This window comes from Clinocottus analis, unplaced genomic scaffold (assembly GCF_023055335.1).
Source record: "Clinocottus analis isolate CAN_PGR_092001 unplaced genomic scaffold, fCliAna1.0.p SCAF_6, whole genome shotgun sequence".
In the NCBI taxonomy this organism is placed as follows: Eukaryota; Metazoa; Chordata; class Actinopteri; order Perciformes; family Cottidae; genus Clinocottus; species Clinocottus analis.
Window position 1 is genome coordinate 15,252,024 of NW_027176218.1, and position 20,138 is coordinate 15,272,161.

At 41.1% G+C, this 20,138-nt stretch overlaps 1 protein-coding gene across 1 annotated transcript; it reads right to left on the bottom strand.

The window, feature by feature from the left end:
- Window positions 1–1,076: 1,076 nt before the first annotated feature.
- LOC137803759 (receptor-type tyrosine-protein phosphatase eta-like) lies at window positions 1,077–16,180 on the bottom strand. The gene is made up of 31 exons (XM_068602479.1): window positions 16,174–16,180; window positions 15,825–16,082; window positions 15,375–15,635; window positions 14,193–14,450; window positions 12,171–12,431; window positions 11,615–11,875; window positions 11,190–11,459; window positions 10,707–10,973; window positions 9,783–10,046; window positions 9,011–9,274; window positions 8,599–8,853; window positions 7,744–8,007; window positions 7,281–7,541; window positions 6,928–7,191; window positions 6,039–6,317; window positions 5,681–5,944; window positions 5,281–5,541; window positions 5,037–5,186; window positions 4,704–4,899; window positions 4,409–4,524; window positions 4,211–4,298; window positions 4,089–4,133; window positions 3,979–3,987; window positions 3,799–3,886; window positions 3,478–3,568; window positions 3,189–3,265; window positions 2,829–2,963; window positions 2,282–2,398; window positions 1,887–2,047; window positions 1,609–1,744; window positions 1,077–1,500 (listed from the first exon to the last, which is right to left on the bottom strand). Exons 1-31 carry the CDS (start codon window positions 16,178–16,180, stop codon window positions 1,363–1,365), a joined length of 5,766 nt encoding a protein of 1,921 aa, XP_068458580.1. The 3' UTR covers window positions 1,077–1,362.
- Window positions 16,181–20,138: the final 3,958 nt, after the last annotated feature.

Genomic DNA, 20,138 nt, shown 5'->3' on the forward strand with positions numbered 1-20,138 from the left:
GGCGAGAGAAAAAAGCTATAGTTCTAGTAAATGAGAGGCTTGGGCTGCACTCCCTCACACAGCGATTCATACACAATGTTGGGTTCAAATATAGCAACATCTTTAATCCCACTTAGCTTTACAGATTGAAGGATGACCATTCTTAAATCCTGGCTCCTTTTACATTTATTTGCATTGTACCAGCAATCATCTCATGAAGCATTTCATAAACATCATACAATTTTGATTATTTGCTATTGCTTGTTTTCATTAAGTGCTTTTAATGGACATGGATTCTGAAATATCTACAGGCTAACCACACATCAAATATCTTTACCAAAAAAAAGCGTAGCTGCCTTATGGAAAATTTGGCCCTTTGGACGCTAAAAATAAAGCTTCTCTGATTTCAATGTCACAGATGGACCAAATATGTGGCAGGAAGTGACATAACAATGTGGTTTCTTTGAGGAATGTCCAATGTAGAGAAGGACATCAACGAAACCAAAACAACAGCTGTCATTGTTTTAAGTTCCTGAGCTTTCTTTTTTTTTTTGCGATCCATCTTTTAAACAAAAGAATAGAAAATAATCAAAGTACTATTGAAACAATCGAATGTTTGGCGAATAGCGAAGTGTTAGCGAAAGAGTTTCCCAAAGCACTGGCCAGAATGTAATCAACGATACGAAAATATCTGTATGGTTAAAAAAAGTGGACATTGTATAGAAATAAAAATGCATCCAGTGCATTATTCGTTACAGTGCATATACATACAAAAGTCTCTATAACAAACAAACAAAACTCCTTCTTTCAAAGACATTGCACATTTCAATTCATTCACTTTTTCTGTTCAAGACAACAACGATGAAGTGCCACCTACTGGCACTAAAGCATACAGGTTCTAAAAGGGCACAAAGTATTCATACCAGCAATTCTTTCGCAAGGCAATTCAAAGGTTCAAAATTACACATTTTTCTTCATCAAAGGTGTCTGTAATATTATCTATACACAACAGCATCAAACATATTACCTGAGCAGAAAATGTAATCAGCAGTAAGTCATATACAGTAGTTAACGAGCTGAAATAATAACTAAGCAATACAAAAACCTGCAGTTATGAGAGAGAGATTTTATATTTGACCAAAGTTTACATATAATCCAAATATTATTGGTCAATGATTATGTCGCCTGTTGTATCTCCATATACAGCTCCCTCCATTATCAAACATTTTCAACTAATAAATACCACAAAATATGGGTTTGAATCCAGAAAGCTACAAGATTCTTAACGAAAGCATGACAGGTATAAAAATAAATATAGCGCAATCAGTTAAAAACGTTCCTTTTGCAAATGTCTGCTGATTTTCTTGCGAAGAGTAAAGAGGGCTATGCATTGTAGTGCCCTCTTTTGGTATCTATGTTCTCGTAAATAGCAGCACAGTTTTGGTAGATTAGATCCACATTGGTTCCAGTTCTTGATCTGATGATGTCCATGGCACACTGGTTCAAGAACACATACTGGTCCTGCAGGGATACAAATATAGAAGTTCACTGAGGTGAAGCATGCAACTCGTCACAGAAAACTCGCAGTGTGACGATTGTAACAAAAAAACCTCTGTGACTGTGTCCCACCTCTGTCTGCACCATAAGGGGCCGGTGCATGCGCAGGTCGTGGACGATGCCGTACAAGTCCACAATGTTTTCCCTTTCAATCTGGAAGATCAAACGGTCGATGGCAATGAAGGTTCCTGTGCGTCCAACGCCGGCACTAAGTGTGGACAACGTAGACACACAGACAAGGAAGTGACGGGAGAGAGACAGAATAGCAGATCAATCTTATTGTCATTTCTGTCAGATGCAATTGTGTGTGTGTGTGTGTGTGTGTGTGTGTGTGTGTGTGTGTGTCAGACCTGCAGTGGACCACCGCAGGAGAGTGTCTGGAGTATTGGTCCATGTGTTCTCTGACCAGGTGTCTGAAGCTGATGAGGAGCTCTGTGGTCTGTGGGACTCCGTGATCGGGCCACGCTGTGAAGTGGAAGTGACGCACTGAACGGGTCTCTGCTGTTTTTACCTGACGGACAAACATGCGCACAAACTCAAAATATTTGCGACGGAGAAATCAACGTGTGCGGACTCTTGAAAATGTATCTGATTTTCGTTAAATTAGCATTCAGAGAAAGACATTTTCAGTAAGACTGTTTTTTTTTTTTACATTGGAATTCATTGGTTGCAAGTATTCACCTATTAACACCCCTTTTCATCACACTCATAACATTAACAAGGGTTCAGGGTTCTGACCACTTACATTTTTAATGCCAAAGTCCCTGATGGTCCAGTCTTCAAGTTGTATTTCAGAGGTTGTTGTCACAGTAATATTTTCAAAGTACCTGGAGCCACAATCCCAGTATTTCTCACATTTCACCTGTTAAAGAAGACAATTGTTTCTTTGTAACAGACCCAAAGTACTTAGAATTCATATATTCAGAATATAGAAATCAACATTACATTTGAAAACACCAGTGGTACTTTGGTATTTCTGTCAATCAGCTGTACAGCTTGTTTTAGGTTGTATTTTAAAAGACACCTTTAACGCATGAACGCGGCTATTTGCTTCAACCCAGACAAAATGTACGACACAGCGTGAGATGTGGAAATGTATCGTACATTTGATATCATTCTCTATCTTACCTGGTTTAACTTATCACATGTATGAATGAATGTTACTGCTTTACATTAATTGAGAAATGAAAATGTAATGCAACAACAATACACAACATCTTCACTGGTACACGTTTGTTTTAACATGAAGGATGCGTTCATGGAACATGACGACAAACACTGCTGCTACTCACCCGTCCCTGTTCATTACAGCGTGTCAGCATGACCACCGTCTGGACGTTCTTCTCCCAAATCATCCTCCAGAACTCGCTGACTGTGGTGGGCAAAGGACCCTGAGCAGCGATATACTCCTTCCTGGAGTTGTAACCCTGTCAAATAAAAGGCCAACCCAGACACAGAACATAAACATCCATCCTGTTCAGCTTCCTAGGAGGTTCTCAAGTGTTTCAAAAATCACTCTGGAAGGAGGTGGAATACGTTAAATATCATTAAGGCGTCAAGCAAAAGGATGAGTTATGTCCTTCAGAAGGGAGTTTATTGATACTGAAGCAATGACTGAGGCAGAAGGCTGTTTAAAGAGTGTCAGTACGCACCGGCATGTAGTTAGCATTGATGTAGTCGTCATATGGACTCCCATGGATAATAGAGAGTTTCACCCTAGAGGAGTCATCTAGGAGGTGAGAAAAGTAGGGTAAGTGAAATGAAAAAATGAATATGTGGAAAAAGGTATGGCCGCACTGACATGTGATCGTTTCAATGAAATGGGATCCAGTGAAAAAAGAGAAAACGATGGTAGATACAGTGTGATATGTAGTGATGCGGTTCAAAGAGTGTGGAGAGTTACAGTCGAGAGGAGCAGGTGGGTTGGTCAAGGTCACTCACATGGAAGCACGTTGTTGTAGCGGTTCTTGGGTTTGTTCTCCAATGTCTGAGCGTTTGTTTTCATCTGAGCTGTACCAACAACCTTCAGGTCCTTTTTTAGAAGAAAGCAAAAATATGTATGGATGATTGGACAACTCACTTTATGCCAACAATCGGGTGCATGGGAAGTACCAAAGAAAGAGGAACTCGATATGCACAATCACTGTTGTATTGTTTTTATTCCTCGTCATGATGATTCAATATATTTTTAGCAACTACTGCCTGCTATAAAAAGACCAAATTGTATACCAGGAGCTTTTGAATATTAGGCTGATGTTTTACCTCAAACTCTTCAGCGAAGCCACAGTTTGAGTCTGCTTTCTGCTTCTTGTAGTAAGCCTCGTAGTCCTCCACCCGCACAGCCACACTTCTGCTCAAATGGACACCAGAGTCACGGGTTTTGTTTTGTGTCAAAATGTGTGAGACTTGATAGATCTCATCATACTTTGTTCTTATACTTACACTTTGGCTCTGGAGAAAGAAAGAAAGAAGAAAAAGCAATATTGACCAACTTTTATAGAAACAATTGTGGTCCATGTACTTTAATAACATGGTAGAAATTAAAACCTAACCTCATGGAATGAATCTGGATGTCTGGCGATTCTTTGTGGGAAAACCTTAAAGCCAAGAATAAAGAGTTTAGATTTGAGTCGGGACACAGCAGCCATGTTCATCATTGATGACGATGACAAACCTTTTCCAGTAGATAATGAAGCCAATGAGGATGATGACGAGAACGCAAAAAATGCCCAAAGTTGCTCCGGTAGCAATGGCAATGACTGCTAAATTGTTGATACAGATTATGACAGAAGGACAGAGACAGAAGCCAGTTAGAGTTTCCTCTCATTATGGGAGCACTGAAGAGCAAAACCTTTGGGTCTGAATGTGGTACCTGGGTTCTGTGGGAGTAGAACAGCAGGATAGAAGTTGGTTATACTTATCAGTGACTGTTGACCATTCACTAATTCATTTTGCAGATCCAGACTGGTGAACAACACAATGGCATACCTGCAGAAGTGAACATATTATCAGTTCAGAGATTGACACATATGTTACACGTTAACTTGCTTTTTAAAATATTTGTTCCTACTCTCTGAATATTTTACAATTCTATCATCGAGAAGTTACTGGATCATATTGTTTGCTTCAGCACACCAATTCACTTCCAATATTGTTTGTGTTCTTACTGGTATTTTCCATTGGCCTCCAAAGGACCATTAGTGTAGCCCTCCCATTTGGATTCGTTTCCTATTTCTATGTTCAGATGGCCCGCTCCACTGCGCGATTGGAAGTGGTTCTCTATAACCGTTGCCATGTATACTGGAGTATCCTTTTCCCGCCACTGTTTATGAGTTTTCCCCACGTACTTCATTGAATTGTCACCTGGAAGGACAGCAAGGTTCTCGTTATGAGTCTGATGTATTTATCGTGTGAATCCAATGAACAGCGTATTGTCACTTCAGCACTAATCGTTATAATTACAACACGCGTTGACATTAAAAATAGAAGAAGAAACCGACCAGGGAGATCATCTGTCACCAGCACCCCAATATGTGTGATTGGCCCATTCACGTGGTTCAGCAGGCTGGTTTCCATCTGAAGGGTGAACTTGTTGTATTCTCTGTTGCTCGCCAGCACAAGGGACTCATAGTTCCCCGGAATGGGTGGATCTTTGTGGACGGGCGAGAACATTTTTACTCAAATACATATTATTTACATGGAAAGGTTTTGTAAATCTAACGATCAAGACACATAATGTCCTACTTGTGATGCCTGTCCTGCAGAGAAGAGCCTGAGGGCGGCTGGGTAGTCCACAACTGAGAGTTTCCACAGTCAGATTGTATTCAGTGTTGTGACGGAGGTTGGACACGGTATGATTACAGGTGTGGGTCTTATTGATCTCGCCATCCATTACAGAGACCTTGAAGTCAGAGTATTGGCCATTGGGTTTGTTACAGGTCAGGACGACTTGAGCATTCGTTGTGTTTGGACCTATGCAATCCAAGTTTTTCGCCGGGCTTGCATCTGCAGCATCAAACAGAAATGATTTTCAGGAAAATCACAACAGGGAACAACAGCATGCGTGCTCAGTTACAGAATACTATTTGAAAATATCTGAATCCAACAAGTCTATATAAAAATGATCCAGCTGTTTTGACCATACTTGTGCAGTTGGAAATCGTGCTTGGAGCCCCTTTGGTTTCATCCAAGGTCTCTGTGGTGACACTTATGTTATATGATTTGCCAGGATCCAGGTTAACAATATCATAATTTGTTTCATTTATTAATGCAGCAATAATGGGCCCGTCTGTGCTTTGCCAGGTCAGATTGTAACGATAGCTTTCCTTGTATTCATCAGGTTTTTCCCACACGACAGCGATGCTCTTCTCTTCTGTGGAAGTCGAAAGAAGCTTCACACCGAACGGTCCTGATTGATTAAAATGAATGCAATTGTTACCAGACAGTAAAGGTAAAACATGACATCATTTGCATGTTGGTTACATTAAAAAAAACAACCTTACTTGTGGTGACCATGCTGGTCTGAACCTTCTCACTCTTAAAACCCATCACACCCACTGTTGCTACAGAGATGCTGTAGGAAGTCCCAGAACGCAGGGAGGTAAAAAAGTTAGTGGTGTTGGTGGAGTTGGTGCTTGTGATGTTTTCTTCTCCCTGGGGTGATGAGATGGTCAACTGGTAGTGGAACGCTGCACCCGCCATCAGAGGTGCTTCCTTCCACTGGATGTCAATGGACCTGATTGTCTTCGCCAGAACGTCAATCGGCCCGGGAGGGTTCGGGTCTGGAGGGGAGGAATTGAACTTCATCACCAGAGTAACCAAAATAAAGGGCCATGCTTAAAACGTTGCATGTTTTCTATTATGTTTACAAAAGATTTTCCAAAACATACCATGACCTAAATCATTTCCACTTAACTAGAAGCTTTGTTTTCTATACGTCCGATGATTGAAGCTCTGACAAACAGTTGGCTGATAGTTGCTGAGGATCGACCTTATTCATTTGTGAAGCAGTCACTGTATTACAATATATTAACTTAAAGTCATATGATTTATTTTGCCAATAACAGCTGAACAAATATATGCATCCTTGTATTATTGTCTTGTGTAACCTGTGTGATACCACAGAAGCAATGTTTATCATTGTGCATGTCCTTGAAAGTATCATCGAAGCTTGAGTACCAGCTGCAGTTTCACATGAAGACAATGAATCTAACGAATAAAAACAGTATCTCACTGTTGTGGCTCTTAAATGTCACACAAGCCACAAAGTCAAGTAAATTGAATGGAAAACAATGGCAGACTGGAGAATAGGAAATTAAAAAGTAGATGCAACAAGTTGTTTGACAAATTAGATGTGAATTACTGGAAATCAAACAAATTGATCATACTTACAAGTTGCATTAGTAACAAAGCCAGATGACGCATTGAAGGGTCCACTAAATGTTGTTACGACGGCAGTGTAGAGCCTTCCAGCGGACAAGTTGCCAAACACAAAGCCGGTACTGGAAGAGTTCAGCGAGACCTCCTTTGAAGCCATGGACGTGCTGTTAAGATAAACCTTATAATGCTCCACTTTGCCAGGAGGTCGGGTCCATGACACCAGGATTGAACTGTTGGAGCCCCGGCTGGAGATATTTGCTTCCACTGCCTCAGGCTCTGTCAATGTGCAGAGGAGGATGGATTAAAGCTGATCAACCACCATGACAATTTTAAAAATAGAAACAGAAATGACAGGTAAGTCTTACTAGTGGACTGAACGGTGCAGATCGCTTCCCCCTCGATGCCATCCGCTGCCCTGACAAAGACACAGAAGGTGCAGTTGGTCCCAGGGGTGAGCCCAGAAATGTCTGTGCCTTGTGCTGCAAGGGTTTGGTTTTGGGAGCCGCAGCCTGTCGTCTGAACCCGATATGTGTATTCAGGCTTGTACTCCAGTGGCTTCGTCCAATTCAGACGTACAGCAGTTGTGTTTAAGGTTTCACATTTCAACCATCTAATACTGTATGGACCTGCAAACAGAGCAGAACGTGTTTGGATCAACCTCCAACAATCATCTTTCAAACATGCAGCACTGCTCAGTACAGATACAGCTAAAACCTGAAGTGATATTACAAGCTATATGTGTTTATCTTTAATAGTTATTTACTTTGGGGATCTTTTAGGTTATTTTTCAGTTGTAGAGACAGTATCTTGCTTAGAATATCTACATACGCGTAAAGTAGGACTCTGTCACAGGAGCTGCCTGAGTGCCATCTGCTGTCTGTGTGGTGACAGTGAAGCTGTAGTTGGTCCCAGAGAGAAGTCCAGTGATTGTTTCTTTGTGTTGGTTTGAAACTGCTTTATATTGAGGAATTGAGCCCTTTGTGGTCTCCACAATATATGAGTAGTGAGATTTGTTTTCAACCGGTTCCCACTCCAAGGTGACTGCATTTGTGGTGATTTCGGTCTGTCTCAGCATTGTGACAGAATACGGTCCTGTAATATCAGAAAGAGGAAAACATTAACTATGCAGAACAGATATGTGTTTCACGTTTAAGATTTGCGCAAAACAGAATAAAAGAGGTTAGCTATTAAAAAAATAAGCATTTGGAAGTCAATAATTTGTTAATAAGTACTCAATATGTCACAGGATACTTCTGAATGTTCTTGATATGACTAAAAACCATAAAGCAGTTAAATAATCACCATTAATGTCAGAATCTGTCAGATTGTTTGTGTACAAAGGTTACTGTAAGTAACAATTAGATTACAGGAGTTTATAATCAAAAGTAAAAATAATAAAGACTTATATTAACTATTTAGATTTTTCATTTTTAGTTAGAAACTGTTAATGTACAGTATTTCTTTTTTGTTTTATAAAGCATTCATATTTTTTGGCAAATACTTCTGCTTGCAAACATATACAAATATCTCTCTGAAACCTGTTACTGTCACAATATCACACAAATAATAATGTATTTATATTTATAAAAAGATAAAGGAATAAAGTAAAGGCACACTTGAGTAAAATAAAAGGTGTACAAGTAATAGCCCTGGTATGATCAAGTGCTTGTGAATCACACTCACTGGTGTAGTTTTCTGTCGTCACCGCGGTGCTCTCGTAGCTCCTCACGCCGACAGTAACAACAGAGAGGTTGTAGGGGCTTCCAGACTGGAGGTTATCCAGCAGGAACCAGTTGTTACTGGTCACAGAGGAACCGCTAAAGCTGGACACACTGAAGTTGTACCGATTATGGTCCATGTTCTCTGGATGGGCCCAGGTGAAGTTGATGGACTTTACAGTCTGAGACTCCACCATGATGGAGCCAGGAGGGTTGGGAACTGAACAGCAGAAGGAATGATGCTGTTGCATTACTGCTCGATTACAACGCCGCAGGCGTTTCTAAAATAAATATCGGTCAAAATACATACAGCGCATATACAGTACATTGTATGTGAAATATGCAGGTTTATAAGTCACAATGTCAATGTCACTCACAAGTTGCGTTGCAAACCCTTGACTTTGTGCTCTCAAAAGGTCCACTCTTGGTGAACACTGCCACACAGTAAAGCACTCCTGGTGTCAGGTCCCCAAACTGTTTGCTCACAGTTGTGTTGATCAGGTCCGTGCTGTTTCCCACCAAGTTGTTGTCTCTGGACAGCCGTACAGTGAGGGAGACCACCTGTCCCACTGCTGATGTCCACTTAACTGTCATGGTAGTTGTGCTTCCAATGGCCACGAGGCCAGAAACTGCTTCAGGCTCTGTAACAACACATTTTAATTTGATGTGATGTACATTTAGAAAATCTTGGCTGAACACATTCATTAACTTGAAGAAAAACACAGGGTTAACAGAATATGCGTCACACAGTTAGACGTATAGCTGTACACATTTGAGTGCATACTGAGCAAAATTGCATTTGAAAGAATCACTTCTCATTGTTGAGGTGACGGCACAGATAAATCCTGATATATATTTTCACACCTGTGTTTTTTCCAGTTTATCTGTAAGGTAAACAAATGGGCACGCGAGTGATTCCACCCACAGAGCGCTGTTTGAAAGAGGCGGCTGTACAATGGTGTAACATGGTTAAAAGAGTAGTACCACCATACAACAATAAAACTATTATGTTATCTGGTCCTTGAAAACCTTTTACTTGACTAACTTTAGACCAATTATTGCACATTCAACTAATATATGGAACGAAACATCATTGGCTCAGTCTTTATGTATAAACATAAACACATTTCAGAACCTTTGGAGACGTACTTGTGTAACTTTCGTTGCTTTTCCCTGTAGATTTGACTCCTTCCACAACGGCAAATACATCAAAAGTGTACAAATTTCCAGGGGTCAGATGGAAGAAGGTGTAATTTTCCATCTCAGTTGATTTATTCTGAACCACCACGGCGTCCTGGAGAGCTATCACCAGGTAGGAGTAGGAAGGCTTATGATCAGTTTGTCTGTCCCATGTCAGCCGGATGGATGTTGTGTTCACGTCGTCCACTCTGAGGTTGGCCACTGGTTTGGGCACTGTAGCAAAAACGAGAGTTGTGTAAGACCAACGACCACAATTGAAAATGGGTAATGTACATGTTTGTGGTATCCTTGATTGTTTTGAGTACATACAATGTTGTTGATATATAACAGAATCCTTTGACGCTTCATCAAATAATTCAGTTGTTCTCAAACTGTGGGGCGCGACCCTCTAGTGGGCTCGGAGGGATTACAGGTGGGGCGCACCTGTAATACCTTTTTTTTTTTAAGAATCCTTTATTAATCCCACAGTGGGGGAATTATTCTCTGTATTTTACCCATCCTTAGTCATTTAGGAGCTTTGTGCTGCTGTGAAGCACTGGGGCTTCAGTGTCTTGCTCAAAGTCACTTCAACATGAAACGAGAAAACAGGGATTCAACCGGCTTCCTTGGTAATCTTTTTGCCAAATATTAGTATTTTTTTTGCACATATAACTTAATTTGCATTGTTTTAACAACGGTGATTGCACATGCTATGAGTTTTTGTCTTATGGAGCGATCTGGTAGTTGGATGGAGGAGTCTCAAAAAGTTGGACCATTTTGTTCCAATGTTGTTGGGGCGGTGGGGCCCGAACATTTTGCTTCCTCCAAAGTGGGGCGTGACAGAAAAAGTTTGAGAACCACTGCATTAAATCGTGTTAAAATGTGAGGCCTTACTTGTGTAACTGAATGTCTTTTCCACTGAGGATTCACTTCCCTCCGCTGCTATCGTCGTGACATTGATAGTGTATCTGGTTCCTGGCTCCATGTTGGTTACAACAGTGCTGTTATTGCTGACGATTGTTGTGTTAAACAGTGCTCCTGCACTGTAGGTTTGGACCAAGTATTTATAATACAACTTGGCCTCCAGCGGGTCGGACCATTCCACTTGTATTGAGGTGGAGGACTTGGGGCTGGCAGTGAGTTTCTGCACAGGGTTGGGCACTAAAAAACAAAAAAAAACAGGGGTTTAGCTAATTAATACGTAATTAAATGAGAATGGGTTCATGTCACTTTTGATACATGTATAATAATAATAATTTCAGGTGCTGGTAAGATAAAACAAAGAGTTGTTGCAATATTGCAAGAACTACAACATGAATTGTGTCACTCCTGACACTGTTACTGTTACGCCCTTTAGTTTCTCTTCGTTGTACTTACGGGTGAAAGCAGAATCCTGGACGGCTGCGCTCCTCAAATTTTGGGGTCCAACTGTTTTCACATTTATATTGTGGGAAGTTCCAGACAAAAGAGAGGACAGCTCTATGGTATTGGCCGAGGTGTTTATGTTTTGTTCTTCACCGCCCTCTGACTGGTAGGTGATAATGTAGCTGACGTTTGGAGCTCCCTCCATCAAAGCAGGAGTCGTCCACTTCAGATGAAGCGAGTTTGTTCTCTGACTGATGATGATGGAACCAGGAGGTCTGGGCTCTAAAAGGAATAGAAGGACACACACTCATTACTTGTGTTTCTGTTGTTTTTTAATGTCTGATGTCTGGTTTTAATGGTTAAACCATTTAAAAAAACTAACATCAGCTATAAAAACAAAATGATTATTCAATAACAGGAAGTAAACTTAAACTTACCAGTGGCAAATAAAGACTGAGTAGACACATTAGTGAAGCTGCCAGCTACAGCAATCACAGTGATTATATATAGTCTACCAGGGTTTAAATCTGTAAAGAGGGCTGTGGTGACTACTGCTGTGATGTTATACAAATCACGATGTCCATCATCTGAGATTTTCACCACGTAGTGATCTACACTCCCACCGGGCAAATTCCAGCTGATGTTCAGGTAATCGGTTCCTCGTGCTGTAACTATAATGTCCTCGGGCTGTTCAGGCCCTGGAGGATAAAGAAATCAAAGTTGACTTTGATTTCTTGGTGTGTCAGACATGATAATGACAACATTGTACAAATGAGTTAGAATAATATAATCTTCATAATATAGTCATCACAGAACAAGTCTTGATTGTTGACATATAGTGGACAGTTAACGGTATATTAATAAACACGTAAAAGTGTCCTAATTTCTGTTTACAACTACATCATGATGTGTTACAAACCAAATGCTGGTTGAATCTCAAATACATGCTTTCCTAAATCATCAGGAAAAAGACTTTCCTAAAAGTTGACCTACTTGTGAAAGACGATTTAAGGATTCCTTCTCCTTTGTTTGAGGAATTTACAGCTACAGCAGTCACTGTAATGGTATAATTGACTCCAGGGTCCAAATCGTTGATGGTAAAAGATGTTTCATTGGTGGTGTGAGTAAAGGTGTCATTTCTTAAAGTCCACTGAACTGTGTAAGAGGTAGCATTGCCATCAGGTTCAGTCCAGTCCAAAAACATGGAGGATGTTGTGACGTCACTGATGGAGAGATTCCTGACCACAGACGGTTCTGTGAATGGAAGAAAAACACAAGATGAGGGGGAAAAATACGATACAACATGTTCATTACAGCTTTCCAGCATTTTCTTATACTACCTTTACCAATGGGAATGTCGAAATAAGAAACCTCCTGGCTTACTTGTGACTGAGGTGAATGTGTGAGGGTTTCCGTCCGTCTTATTGTCTCCGGCTACGGCAATGACCAAGATTGTGTATCTGGAGCCAGGGATTAGGCCTGATAGCACGGCAAAGGTGCTGTTGGTGTAAACGGTCATCAGCGCTCCACCGTTTTGCCACTGCACCCTGTAGTTGAACACCTCACCCGGAGGTGACGTCCAGTTCAGGGAGATGGAGGAGGTGTTTGTGGACACATTAAGTTCCCTAATTTCACCAGGTCCTAAAACAAAGAGGAGGAGAGGAGGGGACCATTCTCTATGAGTGTAACATCTCCCACATGGTGTAATTGGGACGTGTTTAACAGAACTCACCAAACATGGTGACGCGTTTGCACCAGAAACATTATCAATCTGCTTCTAAGCAGCTGGAAGTTCATCGAGCATCTTTGTGTTGTCACACTTAAAAACGCCGACAGCCAGCATCATCTTTACCATTTGACCAAAACACCTCATCTGACCTTTGATACAACAAAGTCCATTTGTTTGACATAAAGACTTCTCTTGACCACTGAGCCTCTGGCCCTGAAAACGAGGCAAGCTCCATTGTTATGCCGATGATACTCAACTATATGTGTCGACCAAGCCAGATGAAAGCAACCAGGTCGTTAAACTTCAAGTGAGTCTTAAAGACATAAAAACCTGGATGACCTGCAACGTCCTGAAGTTACACTCAGACAAAACTGAAGTTATTTTATTCGGCCCAGAACGCCTCAGAAATCAATTATCTAATGACATAGTTTCTCCTGATGGCAAATCTGTAATTTTGGATGATACAAAATAAATTGAATTGATTTGTGGAGAAACATCTTTCAGCCGCTGCAACCATGACCTCAATCTTGTCTCAACAGAGGTTTTGTCCAAACCGGAAAGTGAAAAGTGAACAGGACCAACAGCATCCAGACCGTTGCTTCACAGGTGAGCTCTCTTGTCGTCACCATGGTCCAGTACAACTACAGCGTCACTGTGACGCACAAACCAGCAGTCAATGACTCCTCCATTAAGAGGACTCGTCATTCTACAACTAAACTTTTCTTATAGAAACCTCAGCGTGTCATCCTGCTTGTGATCCCTGCAGACAGTCTTCTCCAACAGGTGTCTTCAGCAGACTCTCTTATTTTATGAACCCCATTTAAATGCAGACTTACTTGTGTATTGAGCAACACTGTTACTCTGCCCGTCAGTTCTGCCGTCATCTGTCGTTGCAGTAACAGTTATGTTGTACTGTACACCAGCAGTCAGTTTAGTAATGGTTATATTGGTTTGTGTCACATTGTTACTGTCAGTTAGATTTCCAGCAGTCCACTGCACTCTATAGAAAGAGCTGTTTCCTTCTGGTTTAATCCACTCCAGTGATATAGAGGATGTCGTGATATTAGTGAAATTGATATTGCTGACCACTCCAGGCTCTGTGAGCGCAGGATAAATACAAGGTGAGGGAGAAAAAGAAACATTTAGAGCCAACTTAAAACCCTATGAACATTGGCAAGTCGAAAACCTACACTTGAGTGTGATTCATGACAAAAGAGCACAGTTACACATCCAAAAAGCTACGAACGTCAAAAAGGTCTCATGCAAAATAATCAACATTTCGTTACTTGTGACTGAGGTGAATGTGTGAGGGTTTCCGTCCGTCTCATTGTCTCCGGCGACGGCAATGACTGAGATTGTGTATCTGGAGCCAGGGATTAGGCCTGATAGCACGGCAAAGGTGCTGTTGGTGTAAACGGTCATCAGCGCTCCACCGTTTTGCCACTGCACCCTGTAGTTGAACACCTCACCCGGAGGTGACGTCCAGTTCAGGGAGATGGAGGAGGTGTTTGTGGACACATTAAGTTCCCTAATTTCACCAGGTCCTAAAACAAAGAGGAGGAGAGGAGGGGACCATTCTCTATGAGTGTAACATCTCCCACATGGTGTAATTGGGACGTGTTTAACAAAACTCACCAAACATGGTGACGCGTTTGCACCAGAAACATTATCAATCTGCTTCTAAGCAGCTGGAAGTTCATCGAGCAACTTTGTGTTGTCACACTTAAAAACGCCGACAGCCAGCATCATCTTTACCATTTGACCAAAACACCTCATCTGACCTTTGATACAACAAAGTCCATTTGTTTGACATAAAGACTTCTCTTGACCACTGAGCCTCTGGCCCTGAAAATGAGGCAAGCTCCATTGTTATGCCGATGATACTCAACTATATGTGTCGACCAAGCCAGATGAAAGCAACCAGGTCGTTAAACTTCAAGTGAGTCTTAAAGACATAAAAACCAGGATGACCTGCAACGTCCTGAAGGTCAACTCAGACAAAACTGAAGTTATTTTACTCGGCCCAGAACGCCTCAGAAATCAATTATCTAATGACATAGTTTCTCCTGATGGCAAATCTGTAATTTTGGATGATACAAAATAAATTGAATTGATTTGTGGAGAAACATCTTTCAGCTGCTGCAACCATGACCTCAATCTTGTCTCAACAGAGGTTTTGATCAAACCTGAAAGTGAAAAATGAACAGGACCAACAGCATCCAGACCGATGCTTCACAGGTGAGCTCTCTTGTCGTCACCATGGTCCAGTACAACAACAGCGTCACTGTGACGCACAAACCAGCAGTCAATGACTTCTCCGTTAAGAGGACTCGTCATTCTACAACTAAACTTTTCTTACAGAAACCTCAGCGTGTCATCCTGCTTGTGATCCCTGCAGACAGTCTTCTCCAACAGGTGTCTTCAGCAGACGCTCTTATTTTATGAACCTCATTTAAATGCAGACTTACTTGTGTATTGAGCAACACTGTTACTCTGCCCGTCAGTTCTGCCGTCGTCTGTCGTTGCAGTAACAGTTATGTTGTACTGTACACCAGGAGTCAGTTTAGTAATGGTTATATTGGTTTGTGTCACATTGTTACTGTCAGTTACATTTCCAGCAGTCCACTGCACTCTATAGAAAGAGCTGTTTCCTTCTGGTTTAATCCACTCCAGTGATATAGAGGATGTCGTGATATTAGTGAAATTGATATTGCTGACCACTCCAGGCTCTGTGAGCGCAGGATAAATACAAGGTGAGGGAGAAAAAGAAACATTTAGAGCCAACTTAAAACCCTATGAACATTGGCAAGTTGAAAACCTACACTTGAGTGTGATTCATGACAAAAGAGCACAGTTACACATCCAAAAAGCTACGAACGTCAAAAAGGTCTCATGCAAAATAATCAACATTTCGTTACTTGTGACTGAGGTGAATGTGTGAGGGTTTCCGTCCGTCTCATTGTCTCCGGCGACGGCAATGACCAAGATTGTGTATCTGGAGCCAGGGATTAGGCCTGATAGCACGGCAAAGGTGCTGTTGGTGTAAACGGTCATCAGTGCTCCACCGTTATGCCACTGCACCCTGTAGTTGAACACCTCACCCGGAGGTGACGTCCAGTTCAGGGAGATGGAGGAGGTGTTTGTGGACACATTAAGTTCCCTAATTTCACCAGGTCCTAAAACAAAGAGGAGGAGAGGAGGGGACCATTCTCTATGAGTGTAACATCTCCCACATGGTGTAATTGGGACGTCTTTAACAGAACTCACCAAACATGGTGACGCGTTTGCACCAGAAACATTATCAATCTGCTTCTAAGCAGCTGGAAGTTCATCGAGCAACTTTGTGTTGTCACACTTAAAAACGCCGACAGCCAGCATCATCTTTACCATGTGACCAAAACACCTCATCTGACCTTTGATACAACAAAGTCCATTTGTTTGACTTAAAGACTTCTCTTGACCACTGAGCCTCTGGCCCTGAAAATGAGGCAAGCTCCATTGTTATGCCGATGATACTCAACTATATGTGTCGACCAAGCCAGATGAAAGCAACCAGGTCGTTAAACTTCAAGTAAGTCTTAAAGACATAAAAACCTGGATGACCTGCAACGTCCTGAAGGTCAACTCAGACAAAACTGAAGTTATTTTACTCGGCCCAGAACGCCCCAGAAATCAATTATCTAATGACATAGTTTCTCCTGATGGCAAATCTGTAATTTGGGACGATACAAAATAAATTGAATTGATTTGTGGAGAAACATCTTTCAGCCGCTGCAACCATGACCTCAATCTTGTCTCAACAGAGGTTTTGTCCAAACCTGAAAGTGAAAAGTGAACAGGACCAACAGCATCCAGACCGTTGCTTCACAGGTGAGCTCTCTTGTCGTCACCATGGTCCAGTACAACAACAGCGTCACTGTGACGCACAAACCAGCAGTCAATGACTTCTCCGTTAAGAGGACTCGTCATTCTACAACTAAACTTTTCTTATAGAAACCTCAGCGTGTCATCCTGCTTGTGATCCCTGCAGACAGTCTTCTCCAACAGGTGTCTTCAGCAGACGCTCTTATTTTATGAACCCCATTTAAATGCAGACTTACTTGTGTATTGAGCAACACTGTTACTCTGCCCGTCAGTTCTGCCGTCGTCTGTCGTTGCAGTAACAGTTATGTTGTACTGTACACCAGCAGTCAGTTTAGTAATGGTTATATTGGTTTGCGTCACATTGTTACTGTCAGTTAGATTTCCAGCAGTCCACTGCACTCTATAGAAAGAGCTGTTTCCTTCTGGTTTAATCCACTCCAGTGATATAGAGGATGTCGTGATATTAGTGAAATTGATATTGCTGACCACTCCAGGCTCTGTGAGCGCAGGATAAATACAAGGTGAGGGAGAAAAAGAAACATTTAGAGCCAACTTAAAACCCTATGAACATTGGCAAGTTGAAAACCTACACTTGAGTGTGATTCATGACAAAAGAGCACAGTTACACATCCAAAAAGCTACGAACGTCAAAAAGGTCTCATGCAAAATAATAAATAAATAATAATAATCATCTTGTGACTGAGGTGAATGTGTGAGGGTTTCTTTCCGTCTCATTGTATCCTGCGACGGCAATGACTGAGATTGTGTATCTGGAGCCAGGGATTAGGCCTGATAGCACGGCAAAGGTGCTAGATATGCTGCTAGATATATATGCTAGTGTATATATTATATTTAATATTTTAAAATTTGCATTAGAGGAAGCTTGGCCTTTTCTAAGCTCTGGTAAAAGTCAGGTAGTGAGAGAAGCTGATGCTGATTCTTCAGAGAATCACTGCATCTCCATCAGATCTAGTTCAGACTCTCTTCCACTTCATCATCATGAAGAGAGTCGAGAACAGATGATTTCTTTCTCAATGGCAGACAAATCTTGGAAGTTCTGTCATAAAATGTGAGGACAGATACATTTCCCCATTTTGCAGGAAGATTGACATCTGGGAAAGCTACTCTGAGGTCAGATAGCATGGGGAAGAGCACAACATTGAAGTTGCTTAGTTTTGTCTCAAAGAGATGGAGCTTCACACAGGATGTGTTCATGAGTGTGTAAAGTTATGGTGCTACCTGCTCATCATACTTTCAACTTACCTCTCAAATGGAGTTTGACATTTTTAACAACCATCTTACAATGTTAGCCAAAACTCAATGTGTACTTACTTGTGTACAAAGAGAGAGAGGCTTTCTCTCCTTCAGTAAGCTCATCATCTGCCACAGCGGTGACACTTATGTTGACCTTGACCCCAGGAGTCAGGCCAGTGATCGTCATAGATGTTTCAGTCGTGTTATAAACGTTTCCATCAGTCCACTGCACTTTGTAGAAGGAGCTGTTTCCCTGTAGTTTAGTCCACGTCAGAGTTATAGAGGATGTTGTGATATTAGTGCCATTAAGGTTCTTGACTGTGAGTGGCTCTGTGAGCGAGAGAGAAGTTTGTGGGAAAAGAAATTTGTTTTTCAGCCATCATTACTGTAGCACAGTATTATCGTCTTTGTATCTGACATCTGACATCTTTGTAAAAGGCATGTTTTTTCGGCATAGTTTGAAGCCTGGAATACAAGTTATTTAGCAACAACAAAGAAGCAGACTTACTCGTGGTGGCCTCTTTGCAGCAGTTCAAACACTTAAAGAAGATTTGATATCTTGCTCCGGGAATCAAACCAGTGATCGAACCATTTTCAGGGCTGTCGTTCCCAATGGAGATGGTGCAGTTTACTATGGATCCAAATGTGACGGTTGTGCTTGTTGTTGTGAACGTTTCTGTTTCATTGCCTTCACAATCCTTCACATTGCCTTTTAAGAAGAAGAAGAAGACCAACAATAAGAAATAAGCAGAAATAAATTGTAAAATAGCTAGATTAGTAATATTGACGGGAATGATTTGAATTAAAAAGCCTCTATTACATACACAATTCATCCTCATCTAAGAACTAATGGGTTTGTACTTGGGACAACAAAATAAAGAAACAGTGTGTGTGTACTTACTGACACATTCTGCTCGAGAGATCTGTGGAAATAAGGAAAGACAAAACAAAATGAAATGATCTTGCACCAGCAGAGGTCAGCATAGCGTTTGAAACACCTAGAAACCCAACCACCTGTTCAATGTCACAGGATATCAATACATTTAGCAACCACGAATAGTCCTGCTAAACAAGTGATTTGTCCTCAGTTTTTTAAACATCAGTCTTTCATAACATGGCCTTTGCAGTGAAACACCATGTGGTGAATATGAACCCAGCATGAAGGTTTCAAAACCCTTTCTACACTCCCAGGAATTCAATTACAGTGGATTCAGTGCTGGGTATCAAACCTCAATGTATTCTGAGCACCTAGTATTGATTACCAAAAGGTAAATCATTTGTGAAGCGTCAAACATGCTTCAATTTCTTCAATTTCAGATATCTAGCAATACATTATTGATTCATTTTGTGGGCCTAAATGTAGCTAAATATACAGGAATCATCTTGGAAAATAACCACCATGTGTAAATATTAATTAGAAAATCTAAACTTCTAATAAATGATAATTAACTTGAAGTTCATATCGCTTCGAAGAGAATAAAGAGCTTTGGTTTATTCATCAAGACACCGTTTTTTTCAATGGTTAAAAAAAAAAACACACACAAAAGCTGAGCAATTCTTGTAACGTGTTTCATCTATTACAAAGTCAGTATTTTGATTCTAGAAAGTCCTCCTGTACACGCAACCAACCAACCATTACAAATGATCAGTTAGTGAGAAAAGGTCCTGTGATGTTGGATGGACGTTGTAACTGATGAAATGTGTTTTGGATAAGACAAGTAAGACATTAGATCCTGGTAATAAAGACCATCAGGAATCATTCTGCGGCCTCACATAATAATAAACTGCTGTTCTTCCTTCTTCTGGAGAACTCACGTCTCATGCCCCAAACCAACTATAAATGAATGTCAACAGCAAATGATAATATCACACAATCACATACCTAAACATGAAACGTCATGCACACACAACCCAACTCTGTATTTCTACTGTGGTTATCAGTCCTAATATCTGGACTAAATACACAGCCCTTAATCCATATTACTTATTAGCCAAAACTTAACCAGCACAGAGCTCACTGACATCTTGCCTTTCAGTCTGTTGACCACGCAGCTAAACATTAAACACTTGGCATCATCGCTCAAACCTGCATCGTTCTCTCCAGCACAAAGATA